Genomic DNA, 23,497 nt, shown 5'->3' with positions numbered 1-23,497 from the left:
AAACAGATGACGCAAACATCCAGAGAGAAAGATTTGAGCCTAATCTGCATCTTGTGATGACTCCTCATAGAAACGAATGCTCAGGTCATTTTCAGCTGTGAAACTCTCCTCACGGGTCAATTTCAAAAATGGTTTTCCTGTTTGAGCCGAGCCGAACAGGAAACAACTTGATCCACAAAAAACAAACAAAGTCAGTTGTGAATATTTTTCATCTCATAAATTTCCAGTAAAAATGATCTGGTTCCAGTTTTCAGATTTTCTCCAGTCTCGTTGACAAATGTTTTAGATGCTTGGTCAGACTGAAGAAACCCTCGTTTATCATCAGTTAACAGAGCATCTACAGTGTAATAGCGGCCCTCAGAAGAATAAAGAAAATCTATCTGAATAAAACGAGGGCGGTCCACCTGCTCTCTGCACGTTGAAAACGGGCCTGTGAGTTCTGTCAGGTCCTGATGATGACGCTCCAGCTGTTAACAGTTCCAGAGAAACCAGCACATCTCCCAGTCTTACCAGTCAGACGACAGTGCTTTAAACTTTATTGTTTCTGGTGTTAATGGAGGGTTTCAGAGTAAGTCCAGATCCAGTTCTCCAGAGAGCCCCTCACAGGACATGGAGCGACCATCACATTAGTTCTCAGTCGGGCCTGGAGCTCAAGGTTTCTGTGGACCAGGGGACAGAACCACGGGGGTGGAGAGCCCATCGACGCTCAGAGCCGGGATGTGGATCTGGTTACTGCCATTAGTGGGGAACTGAAGGATAAAGAGAGAGAGAGAGTATTTGTATTTTTAATTTGTTCACCAAATCAAAATCCACAAGTTCCAACTCATTTCCTGTTTTCACGACTCCTTCATCACAGTAACACTGTTCAAACACAATTATTTATTAGATACTTTTTTTATATCACGTGGATGTAGGTATACCTGAGCTGTGTATAACAATAATTCCTATATTTATTAGCTTCTATAATTCATAATACACCGCTAAAAAAACAAATCAGGACAGAAAAGAGGCCACATCAACCTACAGAAGGCTCAATTCAAAGACACCCTGAAAACCAAAGTGGAAAAATGATGCAGCAGGTTCGTCCACTTCACTGAAGTTTCATTCGAGCAACTCAAAATGGTCATGAAGTCTGATTCTGATTGTTTGGTTAGAGGCGTTCACACCAGTGGCCTGCTGGAGGTCATTTTGCTCTGACAGAGCTCATCTTGTTCCTCCTTGCACAAAGGAGCAGATACTGGTCCTCTTGATGGGTTAAGGACCTTCTTTGATCCTGTCCAGCTCTCCTAGAGTAACTGTCTCCTGGAATCTAGTCTGTGCTCTTGAGACTGTGCTGGGAGACACAGTAAGCCTTCATCAGTCCGTACTGATGTGATGTCCTGGAGGAGTTGGACTGTCTGTTCAACCTCTGTAGGGTCCAGGTATCACCTCATGCTATGAGAGTAAAAGATGTCAGTGTCCTCCACCTGTAAAACCATTCCTGGTTTGGGGGTCGTCTCATTATGTCAAGTCAATGGTAAATGTTCTGCACTTATATAGTGCTTTTCTACCTAGCTGGTACTCAAAACGCTTTACACTGCATCTCATTCAACCATTTACACACACAAACACACACACATTCACACACTGATGGCAGAGTTGCTATGCAGCTGACCTGACTCACCGGGGGCAACTTGGGGTTCAGTATCTTGCCCAAGGACACTTTAGCATGTGATGTGGCAGCCAGGAATCGAACCACCTGTGATTGGCAGACAACTGCTCTACCTATTGAGCCACAGCCACCCCTAGCTGACACTGATTAACAACCCCTCTGATACTGAACTGACCAGATTAATGTCCCAGAGGTTTAACCGACTTGATGCTAAACTCAGATTAGCAAGTATTCCTTTAATGTTTTGGAGCAGTGTAATTCTATAACACCCTTCTATAATTATAATAAAAAGAGGTGGACTATTAACTTCAAGTGCTGCTGTTTGACAGAGTACAGAGAGTCAGAGTGGGTCCTCATCTCTCCACAGCCCTGAGACTAAACACCGGTTCCCCACAAGGCTGTGTGCTGAGTCCTCTGCTGTACACCCTGTACACGTATGACTGTCAGCACACACCCAGACAATGTCGTCATTAAGTTTGCCGATGACACAACTGTGGTGGGGCTCATCTCTGGCGGTGATGAAACGGCATACAGGGATGAGATCCAGAGGCTGGTGGGGTGGTGTGAAGACAACAACTTGGTCCTAAACACCTCAAAAACGAAAGAAGTGATCGTGGACTTCAGGAGGAAGAAGTCAGATCTGCAGTCCATTGTCATTAATGGGGAGTGTGTGAAGAGGGTGCCAAGCTTCAAGTACCTTGGTGTGCACATAGATAAAGACCTCCAATGGAGCTCCAATACCGCAGAGGTAATGAAAAAGGCTCAACAGCGTCTTCACTTCCTGAGGATCCTCAGGAGGGTCAACCTGAAGAGAGAGCTGCTGGTTGCCTTCTACCGTTGCTCCATTGAGAGTGTGCTAACATACTGCATCTCCGTGTGGTTTTCAAGCTGCACCATGGCACAAAAAAAGGTTCTACAAAGGGTCATAAACACTGCCCAAAAGATCATTGGCCACCCTCTTCCCTCACTGAAGGACCTCTACAGCACCCGATGTCTTAGGAGGGCACGCAACATCCTGAAAGACTGCACACACCCGGGACACCGGGTGTTTAAATGGTTGCCCTCTGGAAAAAGACTCAGGGTGCTGAGGTCACGGACCAACAGACTCAGAGACAGTTTCTACAATAGAGCAATAGCCCTCATGAACACACACACACATCTGGTTTAGTTTTTCTAGAAGAATGTAGAATGTATATTCTGTATATACAGCTGGTGTGCATGTGTATATTTGTATATATTTGTATGTATATATATATATATATATATATATATATATATATATATATAAAATTGTGTATATATATATATAAAATTGTATATATATATATATAATTGTGTATATATATATATAATTGTGTATATATATATATATATATATATATATATATATATAATTGTGTATATATATATATATATATATATAATTGTGTATATATATATAATTGTGTATATATATATATAATTGTGTATATATATAATATATATATATATATATATATATATATATATATATATATATATATATAATTGTGTATATATATATATATATATATATATATAATTGTGTATTATATATATATATATATATATATATATATATATATATATATATATATAATATATATATATATATATATATATATATATATATATATATATATATATATATATATATATATATACACAATTATATATACAAATATACACAAATATATATATGTATATATGAATATATGTATATATATTTAAATACTTTTTGTATGAAAGGTAATTGTAAGCCGTTTTATTATTATTATGTTGTTTTCTACTCTCTCCTTGCACCAATGTGGGACAGTTTGCAATTTCGTTGTACTGTTGTACCAAGTGTGACTGTACAATGACAATAAAGCTTTATCTTATCTTATCTTATCTTACACAGATGTTCATGCATTAATAACACAATTACACAAATATAGAATTAATATAATATATTATATTAATTATTCATTATAATCAATCTTAATAATCATCACAATCTAGCCACGGGGGTTGCAAGCCAGTGACTTCTGTGCCGGTCCCAAGCCCGGATAAATAGAGAGGGTTGGGTCAGGAAGGGCATCCGGCGTAAAAATTGCCAAAAATAACCGTGCGAATCATTCACAAGACTTTCAACCCCCCTTCGGTCGAGGCGCGGGTTAACAACGACCGCCACCGATGCTGTTAACCTACAGGGTGCCGGTGGAAATTGGACTACTGTTGGTCAAAGAAGGAGAAGAGGAAGAAGGGTTTGTGGTCAGAGAGAGAGAGAAGAGGAAAGGCAGAAGCATAGATCTGAGAATAGGGACTCTTAACGTTGGCACAATGACAGGGAAAGGCAGAGAGCTGGCAGACATGATGGAGAGATGGAAGGTAGATGTTCTGTGTGTGCAGGAGACAAGGTGGAAGGGCAGCAAGGCACGTAGTATCGGAGGAGGATACAAACTGTTCTACCATGGTGTTGATAGAGAGAAACGGGGTAGGAGTGATCCTGAAGGGGGAGTTTGTGAACAATGTCCTAGAGGTGAAAAGAGTCTCAGACAGGGTGATGAGCCTAAAGCTAGAAATTGAAGGGGTGATGGTGAATGTAGTCAGAAGAGAAGGAGAGATTCTGGAGTGAGTTTGATGAGGTCATAGAGAGTATCCCCAGAGGAGAGAGAGTTGTTGTTGGAGCAGACTTCAATGGGCATGTTGGTGAGGGCAACAGAGGTGATGAGGAGGTGATGGGCAGGTTTGGTGTGAAGGAAAGGAATCTGGAAGGACAGATGGTGGTGGACTTTGCTAAGAGGATGGAAATGGCTGTAGTCAACACTTACTTCCAGAAGAGAGAGGAACATAGGGTGACATACAGAAGTGGAGGTAGGAGTACGCAGGTGGACTACATCCTATGTAGACGAGGTCATTTGAGAGAGGTTAGTGACTGCAAAGTGGTGGTAGGAGAGAGTGTAGCCAGACAGCACCGCATGGTGGTTTGTAAGATGACTCTGGAGGTCAGGAAGAAGAAGAGAGGGAAGACAGAAAAGAAGACCAAGGTGGAAGCTAAAGAATGAGGAAACTTGTGAGGAATTCAGGCAGAAGTTGAGACAGGTTCTGGGTGGTCAGGATGAGCTTCCAGATGACTGGGAAACCACAGCAGAAGTTATCAGAGAAACAGGTAGGAAGGTGCTAGGTGTGTCATCTGGAAAGAGGAAAGAAGGTAAAGACACTTGGTGGTGGAATGAGGAAGTACAGGAATGCGTCCAGAGGAAGAGGTTGGCTAGAAGGAAGTGGGATGTAGAAAGGACTGAGGAAAGTAGACAGGAGTACAAGGAAGCGCAGCGTAGAGTGAAGAGGGAGGTGGCAAAGGCCAAACAGAAAGCTTACGATGAGCTATATGACAGGTTAGAACAAAGGAAGGAGAGAAGGACTTGTACAGGCTAGCCAGACAGAGAGATAGAGATGGGAAGGATGTGCAACAGATAAGGGTGATTAAGGACAGAGATGGAAAGGTGCTAACAACCCAGGAGAGTGTGCAGAAAAGATGGAAGGAGTATTTTGAGGAGCTGATGAACGAGGAAAATGACGAGGAAAGAAGGGAGGAAGATGTGGATGTTGTGGAGCAGGAAACAGCAGAGATTGGAAAGGATGAGGTTAGGAAGGCTCTGAAAAGGATGAAGAGTGGAAAGGCTGTTGGTCCTGATGACGTACCTGTGGAGGTGTGGAAGTGCTTAGGAGAGACAGCAGTGGAGTTTCTAACCAGTTTGTTCAATAGGATTCTAGAGAGTGAGAAGATGCCTGAGGAATGGAGGAGAAGCGTTCTGGTTCCGATCTTTAAGAACAAGGGTGACACGCAGAACTGCAGCAACTATAGAGGAATAAAGTTGATGAGCCACACAATGAAGCTGTGGGAAAGAGTAGTGGAAGCCAGGCTTAGGAAGAAGGTGGAGATTTGTGAGCAGCAGTATGGTTTCATGCCCCGTAAGAGCACCACTGATGCCATTTTTGCTTTGAGAATGTTGATTGAAAAGTACAGAGATGGTCAGAAGGAGCTGCATTGTGTCTTTGTAGATTTAGAGAAGGCGTATGACAGGGTGCCGAGGGAGGAGCTGTGGTACTGTATGAGGTCGTCGGGAGTGGCAGAGAAGTACGTCAGACTAGTTCAGGACATGTATGAGAGAAGTATGACGGTGGTGAGATGTGCTGTAGGTCAGACAGAGGAGTTCAAGGTGGAGGTGGGACTAGACCAAGGATCAGCTTTGAGTCCCTTCTTGTTTGCTATGCTGATGGACAGGCTGACAGATGAGGTCAGACAGGAATCTCCCTGGACAATGATGTTTGCGGATGACATTGTGATTTGCAGTGAGAGTAGAGAGCAGGTGGAGGAACAGCTGGAAAGGTGGAGGTTTGCTCTGAAAAGAAGAGGCATGAAGGTCAGTCGTAGTAAGACAGAATACATGTGTCTGAACGAGAGGGATCAAGGTAGAAGCGTTAGGTTACAGGGGGCTAAGGTGAAGAAGGTGCAGGAGTTTAAGTACTTGGGGTGAACAGTTCAGTGTGATGGGGAGTGTGGTTGAGGTTGGAGCAGGTGGAGGAAAGTGTCAGGAGTGTTGTGTGACAGAAGAGTGTCAGCAAGACTCAAAGGAAAGGTGTACAAGACAGTGGTGAGACCAGCTCTGCTCTATGGGTTAGAGACGGTAGCTGTGAGAAAGACACAAGAGGCTGAGATGGAGGTAGCAGAGATGAAGATGTTGAGGTTCTCCTTAGGAGTGACCAGGTTAGACAGAATAAGGAACGAGCACATCAGAGGGACGGCTCACGTTGACTGAGTTAGCAACAAAGTCAGAGAGGCCAGACTGAGACGGTTCGGACATGTTCAGAAGAGGGATAGTGAATATATTGGTAGAAGGATGTTGGAGATGGAGCTACCAGGCAGGAGGGCAAGAGGACGACCAAAGAGGAGATATATGGACGTTTTAACAGAGGACATGAGGTTGGCTGCTGTGAGGGTAGAAGATGTCCATGATAGAGTTAGGTGGAAAAGGAAGATTCGCTGTGGCGACCCCTGATGGGAAAAGCCAAAAGAGCAGAAGAAGAATCTTAATAATCATCACATTAATTCATTGCATTTCAGTTCTTATTGTACTTTCCAGTTTAGTTCCATAAACTATTTGGTAAAATGAGTCCTAATCTTAAAATCTGCCTGTTTATGTTTATCTGATATTTGGTGACATCAGTAGCTAATGTCGTTTTCAGATTCCCAAGGAGGAAGAACTGCAGAACTAAAACTAAAGGGAACTTATTCCAATTCATTCTCTTTCTGTGGAGAAATATTTCTGAAACAAAGAGCCTGTAGTGAGCAGCACAAACTAATTTACTTCAGTCACATCTGTCCAGACCTGCACGTAACACTAGACCTGCCTGACAGGATGATACCGTCAGAGCGAGCAGAGAGAACAGGTTTGTGATTCGGGTGAAATGACCTTTAAAGTGTCTGTAGAGATAAAACAAATAGAGAAAGAAGAGAGCCAGAAACCTGCAGAGACACAGCTCAGTGTGTGTGTGTGTGTGTGTGTGTGTGTGTGTGTGTGTGTGTGTGTGTGTGTGTGTGAGTGAAAGAGAGTGTGTTCCCTGGATAAGGCACAGGTCCATGCAGTGCGCTGTGTGTGAGAAGCAGATGTGCAGAGTTTCACCAAAATGTGCTGGATTCAGAGTCAGAGTGATAAAAAACATCAGATCTACTGCATCTGTCCTCAGACCACCAGAAGCCAGAGATGCTTTATCATCTTCATTCTGGATTCTGGTTTAAATCACGCCAGAACGTCCTCTCCGCCTATTGGTCAGATGTGTCTGCTGTGGGAACAGAAAAAGTAAATACAGGAAGAAGGTGAAGTGTTGTGGAGAGAGATGTTTTCACATCAATGTTGACACAGGTTGGTCCTTGATCCTGCTGATTATTGTTTGTTACGTTACATCAGACCTGGTGTCTTTGAGGTCTTCACCTCCTCACGTCTCCACGTTTGTCCTCCATTAATCAGACAAAAAAATGGAAATCTACACACTACCCAAAGCCCTCAAATTATGTGAGTCATGGCGCTTGGTCCCGTTTTGGTTCGGTTCGCTTTCTCACCAGGAGGACTGCACCAGAGTTCACTAGATGATGCGGATTGAGACCATTGCCTTGTTCCTCACTTGTAAGTCGCTTTGGATAAAAGCGTCTGCTAAATGACTAAATGTAAATGTAATGTAAATGTAATTACTGTGTTCACACCGGACAAAACGAACCGCACCGAGAAGGAAAAGGAACTTGAGTTTGACAGAATCGAGCTAAAGCCTGTAGGTTTGAAAGCACCCTAAAGCTTCATTCTGAACCTTTATCCTCCTGATGTGTAGAAGCCTCATAGAACCCTGGAACATAATCTACTTTTCTCCTGTGTGTCCTTCTTGATCAGTTAAAATGTTTGTCGAAAGTGATGAGGTTTAAGAGAAGACAACGCTTTTCCCATTTAACTTACAAGTCTAAACCAAATTTTGTTGCTTTTTATCCAACAGTTGTTGAGATATTTAACCGTTGTTGTAGTTATGTTCATGTCTGACTGAGTTAGTTTGGTGCAAACGTGATGCATGAATGTTTAATTAGTGTGTGAAGGGGAACAGTGCAGCTGTGTTTGTGCTTGTTGTGATTTCAGTTAACAACACTGAACATAGACCTGTGAAAACATGTCGTGGTTGTGAATAGAAGCGCAATATGAGCTCTGCAAACGCGTGAACAACCTCTAACTACACTTTCTATTTAAAGACAAGCTCCACAGTTGATACAGAAAATTCATTCAAACAGTAAAACAGTTGCTGTTAAAAATGAATAGGGAGGAACTTGTCAACATGAGCCAGAAGCTTGTAAAAACCTGTCACCTGATAAATATATTTATATGAAGGACATAAAGCCTGTTTGATCACGAGCAGCTTTTCAGGATAAAGACACAGATAAAACAACAGCACACAGGTAAAGTTGGCAGCTCCTCATTTAGAGCTGATGGTCGTTGCCGTTTTTCACATAGAGCTGTAAAAGTTTTATGTTTACAGGTCCCAGAACCTAAGAAATGAGGAAGTAAATGATGTCTACTCACCACAACAGCAGAGAGACTGAGGAGACCCTTAGTTTATACATGCTTATATTTTAATAGGAACGTTTATTTAATAATTTCTAACTCAGCTTTAGTTATTCTCTGGATAATTCACTGTAATGTCCAGTATCACTAACTGAGCAGTGACATAGTTTTCATTCACTCATTCTTGTCATTCGTAGCTGTGTAAATAAACAGAGCTGCACAAATGTGTGTTATGCTCAATCTCTCATGCGAGACGTTACAGTAGGGTCAGGCTTGGTCTATTACCTGGAAGGAGAGCTTGGCTGGCGAGCGAGGAGCAATGGGACTCAGTGTGCTCCAAAAGTGGATGGTGGAGGGAAGAGGACTGGGAGTCAACAGGACCGGAGTCTGGACAGAAAGACGAGAATCAAAACAGAAACGACAGCTCAGACACTGTATTTTACTTGTGACATACATATACCTAAAATATTAGAAGTTAAAATACTGTTTATCTAATATTTATAATTGTTTTATTATAACTTTTGTATTAATGTGTAATATACAGGTTTCTAGTTTAGTTGAGCCACACAGAGATGAGTGTTTACCAGAGCGTGGGAGGTGATCACAGTCGGTGTCAGAGTGTTTGTTCCTGATCCAGGAGCCAGTAAACTGTTAACTGCTGCGTTCACCTGCACGGATAAGATGGGATGTCAGAGAAATCAGCTGTAAAAAAAACAGGACAACACTGGATTCTCATGATTGTACTGTACGCAGGCTCCAGACCTTATCCAAGGAGAGGCCTGGGGGGAGAGAGGGGGAGGAAGGCAGCTCCAGGCCCCGCGGCTTCTTTGGTTTGGGAGGAACGGCAGAGTCCGAGGTGGAGGCCACCGGAGGGGTCGTCACTGAGGACGATGTCACTGAAGGGACAGAGGTGTCTGGCAGAGACAAAAGAAAAACTGCAGTAACAGCACAATCTCTACTTTATCACACTCTATTACGCTTCTTCGCTGCATTTCTTTATTGCACTCTAATGCCCAGTGTGGCTTTACTGTATTCTCATGACCTATATTTACTTTGCTTATTTTGTCTCTCTTTCTTACTTTTCTGTGTACAACTGGATTGGACAGAACATGTTAGTTTTCAGTAAAGACCGGATCATATTCAGTTGTTTTTTTTTTTTTAAATACTTATGCTTTAAAAGATTTGTCAGCAGCAATACCCGTTGTCCAGATCGTCTCACATTTTAGATGTTTTAAACCTCCACAAATAGTTCTTACATTTACATTTCGGCATTTATCAGATGCTTTTATCCAAAGCGACTTACATGGTTCAAGGCAAAGGCAGGCTAAGTGTAAGGAGGTCCTGCCTAAGGACCTGGACCCCGGTCTCCCACATGGAGGGCAACGATGTTACATATATATTTGTTTTTCTTAACATTGCTGTTAAACTGCAGATGAGTGTAACCATTTCTGGTGATGGCGGGGGCAGTCAGTATTTCAATACCAGGCCTGTGACACAGCAGCACAAACAGAGAACCACCTCTTTGCTCACGTCTTTTCCTGTTACCTGTTAGCCCACCCTTTCCTTCCCCCTCTCCTGCAGTCTGCTGACCTCCAACCCCGGGCTCCATACAAGGAGGGGATGAGCTCTCCACAATGGTGAGTGGGGGCTCCGGTTCTCCTGAGCCACAGATCAGCTGAGGAACCTGAAAGAAGAGGAGATGTCAGTCTGATTCAGGATACCTAAACTACTGAGGGGCACAGTGAAAACTCCCCACGTCTGTGATGGACCCAGCTTTAATTCAATTCAATTCAATTTTATTTGTATAGCGCCAATTTACAACAGAAGTTATCTCAAGGCACTTTACAGTGTAAGGTTTAAGACCTTACAGAAAATATTTATACAAAAAATTATAGAGAAAACCCAACAATCCCATTTGAGCAAGCTTTAGGCAACAGTGGAGAGGAAAAACTCCCTTTAGAGGAAGAAACCTCCAGCAGAACCAGACTCATAGTGGGCGGCCATCTGCCTTGACCGGTTGGGGTGAGTGGAAAGAGAAGAGAGAAAAGAACAGCAGGCAATAAAGACAACAGCAAGCATCAAGAACATTGGGCAGATGAACTGGATTCTGGAGATGTACAGCTCCAGGCCGAGGATACCTGCAGAAAAGTACAGAGAGAGGGAGACAGAGAGGAGGAAACACAACTAAAAGAGAGAGAAGACACAAAGTTAATGACATGCAATGGTGGCATTTGCATTGATACAGGAGAAAGGAGAGAGGAGAGGAGCTCAGTGTATCAGTAGAGGTCCCCCAGCAGAATAACCTATTTCAGCATAACTAAGAGATCGTTCAGCGTCACCTGATCCATCTCTAACTATAAGCTTTATAAAAAAGGAAAGTTTTAAGTCTAGTCTTAAATGTAGAGACGGTGTCTGCCTCCAGAACCTGAACTGGGAGCTGGTTCCACAGGAGAGGGGCTTGGTAGCTAAAGGCTCTGCCTCCCATTCTACATTTGGAAACTCTAGGAACCACAAGTAAACCTGCAGTCTGAGAACGGAGAGTTCTGCTTGGAAGATAAGGAACTATGAGGTCTTTAAGATAAGATGGAGCCTGATTATTAAGGGATTTATAAGTTAGGAGAAGAATTTTAAATTCAATTCTGGATTTAACAGGGAGCCAATGGAGAGAAGCTAACGTTGGAGAAATATGATCTCTCTTGCTAATTCCAGTCAGAACTCTGGCTGCAGCATTTTGGATTAACTGGAGGCTCTTTAATGAGTTATTGGGACATCCTATTAATAATGAATTACAATAGTCCAGTCTGGAAGTAACAAATGCATGGACTAGTTTTTCAGCATCACTTTGGGACAGGATGCTCCTAATTTTAGCAATGTTTCTTAGGTGAAAAAAGGCAGTTCTAGAGATTTCTTTTATGTATGAAGTGAAGGAGATATCCTGATCAAAGATAACTCCGAGGTTTCTTACAGTATTACTTGAGGCCAGAACTAAGTCATCAATGGTGAGAATGTGTTTAGACATAGTGTCTCTGAGATTTTTAGGCCCAAACAGTATAACCTCTGTCTTGAATGGATTTAGGAGAAGGAAATTGGAGGTCATCCAGGCCTTTATGTCTTTTAAGCATTCCTGAAGTTTGACTAATTGATTAGTTTCTCCTGGTTTCATAGATAAATATAGCTGGGTATCATCTGCATAACAATGGAAATTTATAGAGTGTTTCCTAATAATATTGCCTAAAGGGGACATATATAACGTGAAAAGAATCGGTCCAAGCACAGATCCCTGTGGAACTCCATAGCTGACTTTGCTGTGCATGGAAGACTCATCATTAACGTGTACAAACTGAAATCTATCCGATAGATACGATTTAAACCACTCTAGTGCTGTTCCTTTGATTCCAATGACATGTTCCAGTCTGTGTAATAAAATGTTGTGATCTATAGTGTCGAATGCAGCACTAAGATCTAACAAGATGAGTATAGAGAGTAGACCATTGTCTGATGCTAATAGAAGATCATTAGTGACCTTTACCAGTGCTGTTTCTGTACTATGATGTACTCTAAATCCTGACTGGAAATCTTCATACAAGTTATTGCTACGTAGGTGGTCGTATAATTGCTTAGAAACTATCTTTTCAAGGATTTTAGAGATAAAGGGCAGATTGGATATTGGTCTATAATTCGCTAAGACCCCTGAGTCCAGAGTAGGCTTTTTGAGTAGGGGCTTGACTACAGCAACCTTAAAAGCCTGTGGTACGTAGCCTATTTGTAAAGACAGATTGATCTGATCTAATATGGACGTGCTGATCAAAGGTAAGACATCCTTGAGGAGTCTAGTCGGGATGGAATCTAAGACACATGTTGATGGTTTAGAGGAATTAATTACTGAAATTAATTCAGAATGATCTACAGGGAGGAAGCAGTCTAAGTACGAGTGTGGATCTAGAGTTGTTGTACAATCCATGCTATATGCAGGGATGATCTGATCAATTTTTTCTCTAATAGTTATGATTTTATTTGTAAAGAAATTCATGAAGTCATTGCTGCTGAGAGTTGAGGGAATACTAGGGTCAACCGAGCTATGACTCTTTGTCAGCCTGGCTACAGTGCTGAAAAGAAACCTAGGGTTGTTCTTATTTGCCTCTATTAATGAGGAGTAATATGAAGTTCTAGCTTTACGCAGGGCTTTTTTATATATTATTAAACTATCTTTCCAGGCTAGGCAATATTCATCTAAATTGGTGGAACGCCACCTCCTTTCCAGCTTACGTGATTTCTGCTTTAAGCTACGGATTTGTGAATTGTACCATGGAACTAACTTCCTCTGACTCACTAGTTTCTTTTTCAGAGGAGCAACAGTATCAAGTATTGTTCCAAGTGAAGCACCAGTACTATTAACAAGATAGTCCAATTGTGCTGGAGTAACATTGAAATAACTGCCTTCCTCTGTGTTGTTGTTGCAGTTTAGAAACTGATATTAGTTCATCTCTCACCTCATCCACCTGTTTCTCATCTAGAGACACCATCCCCAGCAGCTCCTCGTCCAATGGCAGGTTCTCCTCCTTGATAACGATAGGGGGAGGAGGAGGGCGAGAAGAGGGGGGAACAGAAGCAGGAGTAGCAACAGAGGGAGAAGCAGCTGTAATGGCCGCCTGTTGCTGCTGCTGCTGCTGCTGCTGCTGCTGGGAGGGTGGGGGGTTGATGATGACAAAGACAGGTGATGGGTGACTTGGGTGAGGAGCAGCGTGGGTGTGATGAGGGAAGCTGGCAGGGTTGGGGGCTCCTCCGCAGTCATCCTGCTGGGGGCCTTGGAGACCCATCGATAAATGTGGTGGAGGGGCAGGACTCACAGACCCCCCAACAGGGGCCAGAGGGATGAGAGGGGTGAGCGAGGACGGATCCCCGACACTGGTGAGATAAATCTGAGGAGGGTCGCTCAGAGGAGGCACAGGAGGATTCTGGGAAAGACGAAAAAAAGGCAAATGTTCAACAGCTGAAAAACGTGAAGCGTGACAGAATGTAGTGGAGTTAAAAATGTCAAATCACTCCTGAGGGTGGCGCTAGAGGGAAGGGAGGGAGATGAGAGGGGGGCCCATTCAGACCCAAACCAGGGACACTGCAGCTACAGAGCACATGCTGCATTCAGCTACTCAGGTGATGGTGAATAAACAGTTTTTCGTCATAGTAAAATTACCTCTGCACTCACCTGTGATTGGCTGGTGGTGTTGGCAGGTATCTGAGGACTGAGAGCTGGAGTTGGACACGGAGAGCCCTGAGTGACAATCACCTGGAGAGCAGCGTCAACAGCTCCACCAACTGATGGAGAAGATTTTGACTCCGACAAAACACACACCTGAGCAGGACATGGAGGGGGGAAGATGAGAGGGAAAGGAGGTAGGAGAAGAGGGAGGGGACAAAAGCAAACTAAGAATGAAACTAAGGACATTATTCAAGATCATCTGAATTTTGTCGTAATGTTCTAACAAAAAAACATTGAAAGATAAAACTGGATTTTTAAGAATCTGGCCTCGCTTTGAATTTTATGGAAAAGGATAAAACTTTTTTGGATGTTAAAAATAAACTAAACAGCTCCTTCAGTCTCGCTGACCTCTCTGGCCGTGCGGTCGGCCTTTGGTGTGGTGTCTTGTTGAAGCAGCAGCTCTGTTTTGACTGGCCGGGGGTTGGGTGAAGCCTGCAGAGACTGGATGGTGAAGGTGGAGTAAAGGCCAGACTTCATGTAGTCGTTTCTGGAGCTCTTCTGGGAGCTGCTGGGTGGTGAGCGCTGTGGTTTAAAACAGAAATCAGTTGGATTTCTAATTTCCTGATGAAACTACTGTTCAACCTGTAAAGAAACTTACTTGTGGTAAACCTTTTGATGGACAGGTTGAGGTCACCCCCCCAGGGCCTTTTGATTGGCTGTTTGGGTCAATGCTTTCCCTCCTCTGGCCTTCCTCCGCGTTGCGCACTCCCTCAGCGAGGGAGGGGTCAGCTTGACTCACAAACTTATAGACAAACTTCTGCCCGCTCACTTTCTTTATGATGTTCTGAAAGAAGAAGAAAATAAGTAGAAACTGCAGCAGGAGAGGAAGTCTGTTCATTTTCACTAAGAGTAAAACATTTAATTAAAATTGAATCCAACACCGAGCCTGATGCAGAAGTATCTGCATGTGTCAGACACTGAAAACAAATAAGTGCGTAACTGTACAAAAACACAGTCACTGAACAAACAAATTAACCTAAACGCACATGTTTCATCTGCTCGGCTCTGTGATGCGTTTGTTCTTGTGTAGTAAGTGTAGTTTCATCAGTAGTACCTTGTCATAGTAGTATCTCAGTGCTCGGCTCAGCTTGTCGTAGTTCATGTTGTGTTTGTTTTTGCGGAGCCCCCACAGTCGTGCGACCTCTTCAGCATCCAGAAGCTTGAACTCTCCGTCCTCACCTGTCCATGAGATCAGGTGACGCTGCCGCTGGTCCTCCAGCAGGTGTAGCAAGAACTGCCACAGCGTGATGGACGGGTCCATGGCTGTGGGGGGAGGTGGGCGTGGACACATTCATTTTAAACCACACATCTCATGTACATGTGTTAGATTAGCTCATCATACAAAACTGTGACACAAAAACATTGAAATGATAATAAAAGGTTTAAACTGTGTCCATCTGCTACTGGACTTTTTATCTCTGCTGGTTATTTATGGTTCTGAACATCAGCAAATACACACAGTCAAGAATCTGGAGGAAAAACTGTTTATAATATATAAATAATATAAATTATGGCTCCTAACAAAAAATGTATTATGTTTAGACCCTAAAGTGAAGTCTGCAAATGAAAACTGTTCAAAACTCAGACATATTCACTGGCTGTGAATGAGAGAAATTCATCTCATTTGAGCGTGAAGCTTCTGAATCAGAAGATTTTTTACTTATTCCTTTAGTTTTGAGACAAATAATGATCTAAATAATTATTTTTATTTATTCAATGCAGCTTTAATATAGATGTAAGTTAATATATGCTGTCATTGAAAAATAAAGTTGATTAAATTATCATGACGTAAAGAGTCACGACTTATTTCATATCACAGAGCGCTAAATTGAACACATTTTTCATGCTCATACTGTCAAATAGTGACAGTGAAAAACTAACACAAAGACAAAACAAACAGACTGATAATCTGTCCATATCTGGACCCAGAAAAGTGGCAGAAAATTGAAAAAAATAAAATTATTGTTTTTAGTTTAATGAGCCTACTAGAAAATTAGAACGTCTGCTACCATCAACAGGAGAAAAGAAAATATACTGAGGAGCTTAATATTAATAAAAATAATAGGACATTTTTTAAAACCTCTTCTCAGGGGATCTGAATCCCCAGGTCTTTAAGACATATGAAGACCCGCAGATGGTCTGGTTTTACAGAACCAGACTGAAGTCTGTTGTGAGGAAACAGGAAAAATGGGTAAACTGAAGAGACTCTACTGAGAAGGTCAACATTGCCAGATTCCTGGGAGATGCAAATGAGCCTCATTACAATTGGCTGACATGTTGCATAACGAACCCATCAATCACCTTGGAAACCGTCTCCATGGTGAGACCTTTTATAAATGGTAACCAAGGGAGAAGACGGCGGGTGAGAGACAGAGAGAGACAAACAGAGAGACAGACAAAGAGACAGAGAGAGAGAGACAGAGAGAGAGAAAGACAAAGAGAGAGACAGACAGATGTGACGAGGCTGCTGCTGTTCAGTAGCGACATCACTTTGTTCTGCAGGAACTCAACTGTTCCTGCTGCGCTGCTCAAAGGTACTTCAACACTAACTCAGAGGCTCAGTGTAGTTTTAGTTCAGTGTAGTTTTAGTTCTGAGGAAATGAGACCTCCAAAGTAGGACTGAAACTAATCTAACTACCTTAAAACAATTCAGATGGGGGAAAATAATGTCAATAACAATAATGTCTGAAGATGTTTGTCCCAGAAGTTACCACAGGACCAGGTACCACTGAGCAGCATTGTTGGAACGTTAATGTTTTAAATAATAAGACTAACCTTAAAAAAATCTAGATTCTTATTGTTAACCATCGGTGGGGCTTTTTCCATTTCACATCATTCCTGTATTTCTTGCCAGTGGTGTGTAACTAAGTACATTTACTAAAGTACAATTTCAGTTGTACTTTTTACCCATTTTGTTACTTTTCCTTTTCTTATGTCTCCAACAGTCATTACGCTGCCAGTGAACAACTGGTTTTAGTTTCTGTGACTTCACATTTGTTGTGACACAGCTACTCTGGTGCTGCTCTGTTCCACTGCAGCTATTTGTTAACTGATTAATTAACAGCTGCTCTGTTGTTTTAACATCAGAGGTTCAGTGTTCACAGTTCAGTGGTGATCAAATTATTTATTTCAGATTTATAAAGACCTCTGCAGAAATGTATAATTAAAAAAGAGACAAGTGGAATGGTCAAAAACCATCAGATCCTGATTCTTACTTTCCCCAGAACCCTGCAGACCTCCTGCCCGATTATCCTCTCCCCTCTTCAGATCCTGTGTTATGCTGCTAATGTATGTGAACAGTGGCCTTGACCTCACAGGAACATCTCCCCACAGACATATTTTATAATGAAGCAACACACAGGGTGATCCAGGGCACTAGTGTGATTTGTTTTTCAGTTTTTCAGTTGAACAGTTTTCTGACAACGATAGAGCTGAGAAACATATCAGGTTTTGGAAACAAGCACAGTACATTACCGTAGTTGTTTTGGTCTTTTCTTAGGATTTGAAACATATTCAAATGCTCAAACCAATTAAAAAGGAGGAAGTGTCTGTGACAAGTTCAACCATCCTCCACATCCATGCATCTGACACAGAAGATGCTGCAGCAGAGAGATCCACTAAACTCAGTGGTTTCTGTAAGTATCGATATACGAGGAACTATTATTCTCTAGGTAAATCTTCATGTACGTTGCTCACTCACTATGTGTTTCATGTGATATAAAATTTAAAACAAAAACAAATGGGGCCATACATGCAGGTCTCTGTGGTTATAAAATTTAGTTACAGTTATAAAATGTATTCACGCCATATCAGGTCTCTGCAGTCTGGAGCTCTGAAAACTGACAGACGACATTCAATCACAAAATGACCTACAAAACAGTATTATTCATAATTAGAAACAAACGAAGTTAGAGATTATACAAGTAAATAATCAATGCAACAAGTGAGCGGAGATAGAGAGAGAAGAAACCTGAGAACCAAACCACAGGTGTGTTCACTTTCTCCACCAGAGCAGAAGCCTGTGGTTTCCTGATCACATCCTGTTCCCCAGTGGTTTCTCTGTTTCCTCACATCAGTCAGTCAAAAACACAAATCTCAACAAGAGCCAGATAACAGATCAATACTGGGTTTATAAGAGCTGAGATTTATAAAAACTAACATTAAGGTGCTCATTCAGAGTCTTCACCAGGACTTTAAATCTATATGCACTTAGTTAATGTGTCTATGAACTCATGTTAATTTACCAGTGGACTGGAGTGATTCAAGCACTCGCTCTGCAGGTTTTAGCACCTTTTTCAGCACATAGAAGACTAGCTGATTACAATCTGTAATTTTCCAAATCTAATTTACCACTGATTTTATTTTTTAATACAGGGAGTGCAGAATTATTAGGCAAATGAGTATTTTGACCACATCATCCTCTTTATGCATGTTGTCTTACTCCAAGCTGTATAGGCTCGAAAGCCTACTACCAATTAAGCATATTAGGTGATGTGCATCTCTGTAATGAGAAGGGGTTGGTCTAATGACATCAACACCCTATATCAGGTGTGCATAATTATTAGGCAACTTCCTTTTCTTTGGCAAAATGGGTCAAAAGAAGGACTTGACAGGCTCCGGAAAGTCAAAAATAGTGAGATATCTTGCAGAGGGATGCAGCACTCTTAAAATTGCCAAGCTTCTGAAGTGTGATCATCGAACAATCAAGCGTTTCATTCAAAATAGTCAACAGGGTCGCAAGAAGCGTGTGGAAAAACCAAGGTGCAAAATAACTACCCATGAACTGAGAAAAGTCAAGCGTGCAGCTGCCAAGATGCCACTTGCCACCAGTTTTGCCATATTTCAGAGCTGCAACATCACTGGAGTGCCCAAAAGCACAAGGTGTGCAATACTCAGAGACATGGCCAAGGTAAGAAAGGCTGAAAAACGACCACCACTGAACAAGACACACCAGCTGAAACGTCAAGACTGGGCCAAGAAATATCTCAAGACTGATTTTTCTAAGGTTTTATGGACTGATGAAATGAGAGTGAGTCTTGATGGGCCAGATGGATGGGCCCGTGGCTGGATCGGTAAAGGGCAGAGAGCTCCAGTCCGACTCAGACGGCAGCAAGGTGGAGGTGGAGTACTGGTTTGGGCTGGTATCATCAAAGATGAGCTTGTGGGACCTTTTCGGGTTGAGGATGGAGTCAAGCTCAACTCCCAGTCCTACTGCCAGTTTCTGGAAGACACCTTCTTCAAGCAGTGGCACAGGAAGAAGTCTGCATCCTTCAAGAAAAACATGATTTTCATGCAGGACAATGCTCCATCACACGCGTCCAAGTACTCCACAGCGTGGCTGGCAAGAAAGGGTCTAAAAGAAGAAAAACTAATGACATGGCCTCCTTGTTCACCTGATCTGAACCCCATAAAGAACCTGTGGTCCATCATCAAGTGTGAGATTTACAAGGAGGGAAAACAGTACACCTCTCTGAACAGTGTCTGGGAGGCTGTGGTTGCTGCTGCACGCAATGTTGATGGTGAACAGATCAAAACACTGACAGAATCCATGGATGGCAGGCTTTTGAGTGTCCTTGCAAAGAAAGGTGGCTATATTGGTCACTGATTTGTTTTTGTTTTGTTTTTGAATGTCAGAAATGTATATTTGTGAATGTTGAGATGTTATATTGGTTTCACTGGTGAAAATAAATAATTTAAATGGGTATATATTTGTTTTTTGTTAAGTTGCCTAATAATTATGCACAATAATAGTCACCTGCACACACAGATATCCTCCTAAAATAGCTCTACTAACTAACTAACTAAAAACTACTTCCAAAAATATTCAGCTTTGATATTAATTAGTTTTTTGGGTTCCTTAAGAACATGGTTGTTGTTCAATAATAAAATGAATCTTCAAAAATACAACTTGCTTAATAATTCTGCACTCCCTGTATATTGGTGACATCAAGTGATGAAAAAACATCAAAATGTTTTATGTATTTGTACAACATCTTTTCAACAAACACGGCGGTCAGGAGCACAGAGACACTTCTGCACTGGTCACCAGAAATTACACTGCCTCCAGTCTCCACAGGAAAAACATGTAGATCAATATTCATGAGTATGTTACATTCTCATGTTCTCTGTGGTTCATAAATGGACATTATGATGAAAGCTGCACTCAACAGTATAAGACAAAAGTGATTCCAAAAACATAGACAGTTTTCTTTCAGGCTCCAGGTTTCACAGGTGACAAGAACAGCGAATAAACACCAGGTGTGCACAGGACACTTCATAACAGGACAGGACAGCAGTTACCCATCAGTCACTGTGGCCGTCCTGTCTGCAGCTTTGTGACTCAGACCATCTCATCAGAAAAATTTCATATCTCACAAACACTGGTTAACACTCACATGAGAGTGCGTCAGTGTTACCATGACAACGTGTGCATATTACATCACTGACCTGAGACTATCTCCATGATAACAGTCAGCATCACGTCTGTAATAAGACTGGATGCTGGTGTCAGCTGTCCATTTTAAGACACCTGACTCTGAGAAACAAAAAGTAAAAACTAACAAACACAACAAACCCAGAACCCCACGACCCACCAAAGACAATAAATGGGCAGCTGGGGTGTGTTTAATAAAGTTAAAATCCACAGTACAATAAACATATAAAATAATATATTCAAGATCTAAAATCTCTCAAAAAAGTGACTAAAATCAACAGAAAAGACAAAAACGGGGTCACAATTTTTGAGGTTTCATAGTCTGAGCTATTTATCAATAAGTCAAAACAATAAACTGATTATATTGATCAGCAACTACAGTGAAATGTAAAGATCTCCCTCAGCTCTTTTTTTCTTGCATTCCAACTATTTGTGTCTCTTCTCTTCCAAGGTCGACGCTGTGATTCTTCTTGGGACAGACTGGAAACATAAGTTATCTCCATATTTAAACCAAATAACGCCCCCTCCCCACCGTGGATGTTCTGTGGTACATACTAGACACAACCTGAGGTGAAAAGCCTCCCATCAAGAATCCTGTAAGTTCACTATTTGTGTCACTGCAAGCGATGGTGAGACAAAAAAATAAAAGGACTGCAGAGACACATCATCAGTGCGAACACAACACAGTACATCGAAAAACCACAAGACAGGAGAAGAATGCAGACCCAGATGTGGCAAAGATGACTGTGTGGCCTACTGTGACAATAGCCAAAAATCAACATGATTTAAAAACTGCACAGACTGAATTGTTTTCTGGTTGGTTTGTGTTTTATTTTCTCTGATGTTTCAGAGAGAAAAAGAATCAGTGAATCATCTATTTTTCTGTTCTCTCATTTCAAACTTCATAAACACAGTTCAAACTGATTTTTTTTTCCCTTAATGATTTCGGACTGTTTTTTTAGGACTTATCTTTTGACAATGTCTTCTTTTCCTACCCTGATGAAAATAAATTGCAAACTCTACTACTGCAATATACTGAGTTTTAGAGAAACTAAAAGCATCCAAGTAGGTTCCTGCATTTAAACAGATTTCTATTTAAATGCACTTAAACACACTGACTGTGAAAACTATTTTTCTCACCGTTTACATTTTGCTGTTTCCAGCCTCTGGTCAACAAACCTCTGTGCATCAGTAAGATCTAGGCCTGACAACCACACATTTCACCATGTTTATCTCAGCTAAAACTGTGAGTAAATGGGCCTTTGGTATAAACGTGCTCTCTGGCTGCATATTTCTACACGTCTCTGCCAGCACACAACAACAAATCAGATGCAACCCAACACTGAAAATCTCGATAATACTTGTTTTAAAATCTCACCTCAACACACACACGCGCGCAGCTGCAGGCCTCAGCAGCTTCTACACACCTGTTGCAACGCTGTTGCTGCCAAACGGAACAGAAGCACACACCGACACACAGACGTGCATCCCCATCTCCATCTCTTACCGTTTATCAGCGGGTTTGAATCCATCTTCACTAAATGTTCAGTCTGTGCTTTTCTGATTGCGGTCTCCCTCCAGGCTCAGTCCTCCTCCATGCCGTTGTGTTGTGTATCTGTGTGTCTTTTTCAAGCGGTGGGGGGCAGGCTACAGCTGTCAGAGCCGGGCTGAGGAGGACGAAACGTTCAGCAGCTTTCCCGACCTGCAGGCGTTATGTAATCGCTCCGAGCTGCTGCTGCCAGGCTCCCCTGCCTCCATGCTAACAACACACTGACCAACAGCACGATGATTAGCTTCACTCAGCCCCAGAAAAACACCGTGGAAAAGGCTAATTAATGTTTCAGCAAAGAAAAACTTCGTGTGCTGCCCCTTAGCCGCACACAACTCGCACTAAAACTCGGTGTTAATTGATCTAATTGTTAGAATTAAAATGTGCGTTAACTGGAGTTTTTTCTGTGGATGACATAAAGTTGTTCCTCCTCTTCGCTGCATCCCTGTTGTCACAGCCCGAACGAGTTGACAGGCGCTAATAAAAGCTAACTAGATGGCTAATTAGCAATGCTAACACGGGAAAAACTAACTTCTTTTCGGCGGTAAATCGGTTGTTTTTATGCTCTTGGTGGTTTCCAGAGCAGCTGTTCGAACAACGGGTCGGTTTACAAATGTTCAAAAAGCTCCATTGGTGGTTTTTCTGGAGGCTGAAACTGTTAGCTTAGCTTAGCCTAGCCTAGCCTGCTGTGACAGCCCCCCGCCTGGTGCGTCAGCCCCCAAACGCACTGAGCGCCACAGTTCAACGACACGAAGGAAAAGTAGTTTGTAAAATCCAGCCGGTGGTTAGTTCTCCGTCTGCGGGCAGAACAACTGCCGTAACGCCAAAGACTAAATGCAGCACTTCGGTGTGTTTTCCCAGTTTCTTCCTGTTTGGACAGACGCCTCCTCGACACTTTGACACAGTCAAGAGAGCCGCCATTTAAACGGCCACACTTCCGGCGGTAATTTCAAAGTAAAAGTCTGTTTATAATAGAAATGCAAGAAACTAAAAGTAGTAGTACCGTTTAGTACATGATCTAAGTCTACACTTTAAGTCCAAAAGTATCAGTACTATAGTAGTAAAGTGATTTCTCTGAGTTCCTGGTAGAAACAAAGTATTTGAACCAGTGTTCAGTCTAACATTCAACATGTTCAGCAGATGCAGTGGCTCAGAGGAAAGCTCTCCAGAGGATCATTAAAACTGCACAGAGGATCACCGGTTCCCCTCTCCTCCCTCTGGAAGAACTTCACAGTTCCTGCTGCCTCAAAAAAAGCACAGAACATGCTCAAGGACACTACACACCCTGGAAACTCTTTGAATTGTTGCCATCAGGGAGAAGGTTCAGGTCAATCAAAACTAAGACCGACAGACTTAAGAAAAGTTTTTATCCCGTGGCAACAACCACATTAAACGCTGAAAAGAATCACTACGCTTGTGTGGATGTAAGCAGTATCTGCTTCATTGAAACTGGTCCAGAGTGCGAGGTTCTTTTGTTTACTTGATGTTTGTTTTGTTTTTTTTATAC

General features: G+C 42.1%; 1 protein-coding gene across 2 annotated transcripts; it reads right to left on the bottom strand.

Moving 5' to 3' along the window:
• Positions 1 to 219: 219 nt before the first annotated feature.
• On the bottom strand, positions 220 to 22,915 carry elk1 (ETS transcription factor ELK1). 2 transcript variants are annotated; one of them, XM_026368135.1, is made up of 11 exons: positions 21,949 to 22,915; positions 15,063 to 15,271; positions 14,607 to 14,792; positions 14,357 to 14,530; positions 13,955 to 14,101; positions 13,242 to 13,706; positions 10,297 to 10,435; positions 9,514 to 9,665; positions 9,336 to 9,419; positions 9,037 to 9,138; positions 220 to 749 (listed from the first exon to the last, which is right to left on the bottom strand). In XM_026368135.1, exons 1-11 carry the CDS (start codon positions 21,971 to 21,973, stop codon positions 651 to 653), a joined length of 1,782 nt encoding a protein of 593 aa, XP_026223920.1. In that variant the 5' UTR covers positions 21,974 to 22,915; the 3' UTR covers positions 220 to 650. The 2 variants fall into 2 exon arrangements, with proteins under 2 accessions (XP_026223920.1, XP_026223921.1); XM_026368136.1 differs by lacking the exon at positions 220 to 749 and adding an exon at positions 6,667 to 7,495.
• Positions 22,916 to 23,497: the final 582 nt, after the last annotated feature.

This window comes from Anabas testudineus, chromosome 7, assembly GCF_900324465.2.
Source record: "Anabas testudineus chromosome 7, fAnaTes1.2, whole genome shotgun sequence".
Classification (NCBI taxonomy): Eukaryota; Metazoa; Chordata; class Actinopteri; order Anabantiformes; family Anabantidae; genus Anabas; species Anabas testudineus.
This window is presented reverse-complemented; position numbering and strand designations above follow the sequence as displayed.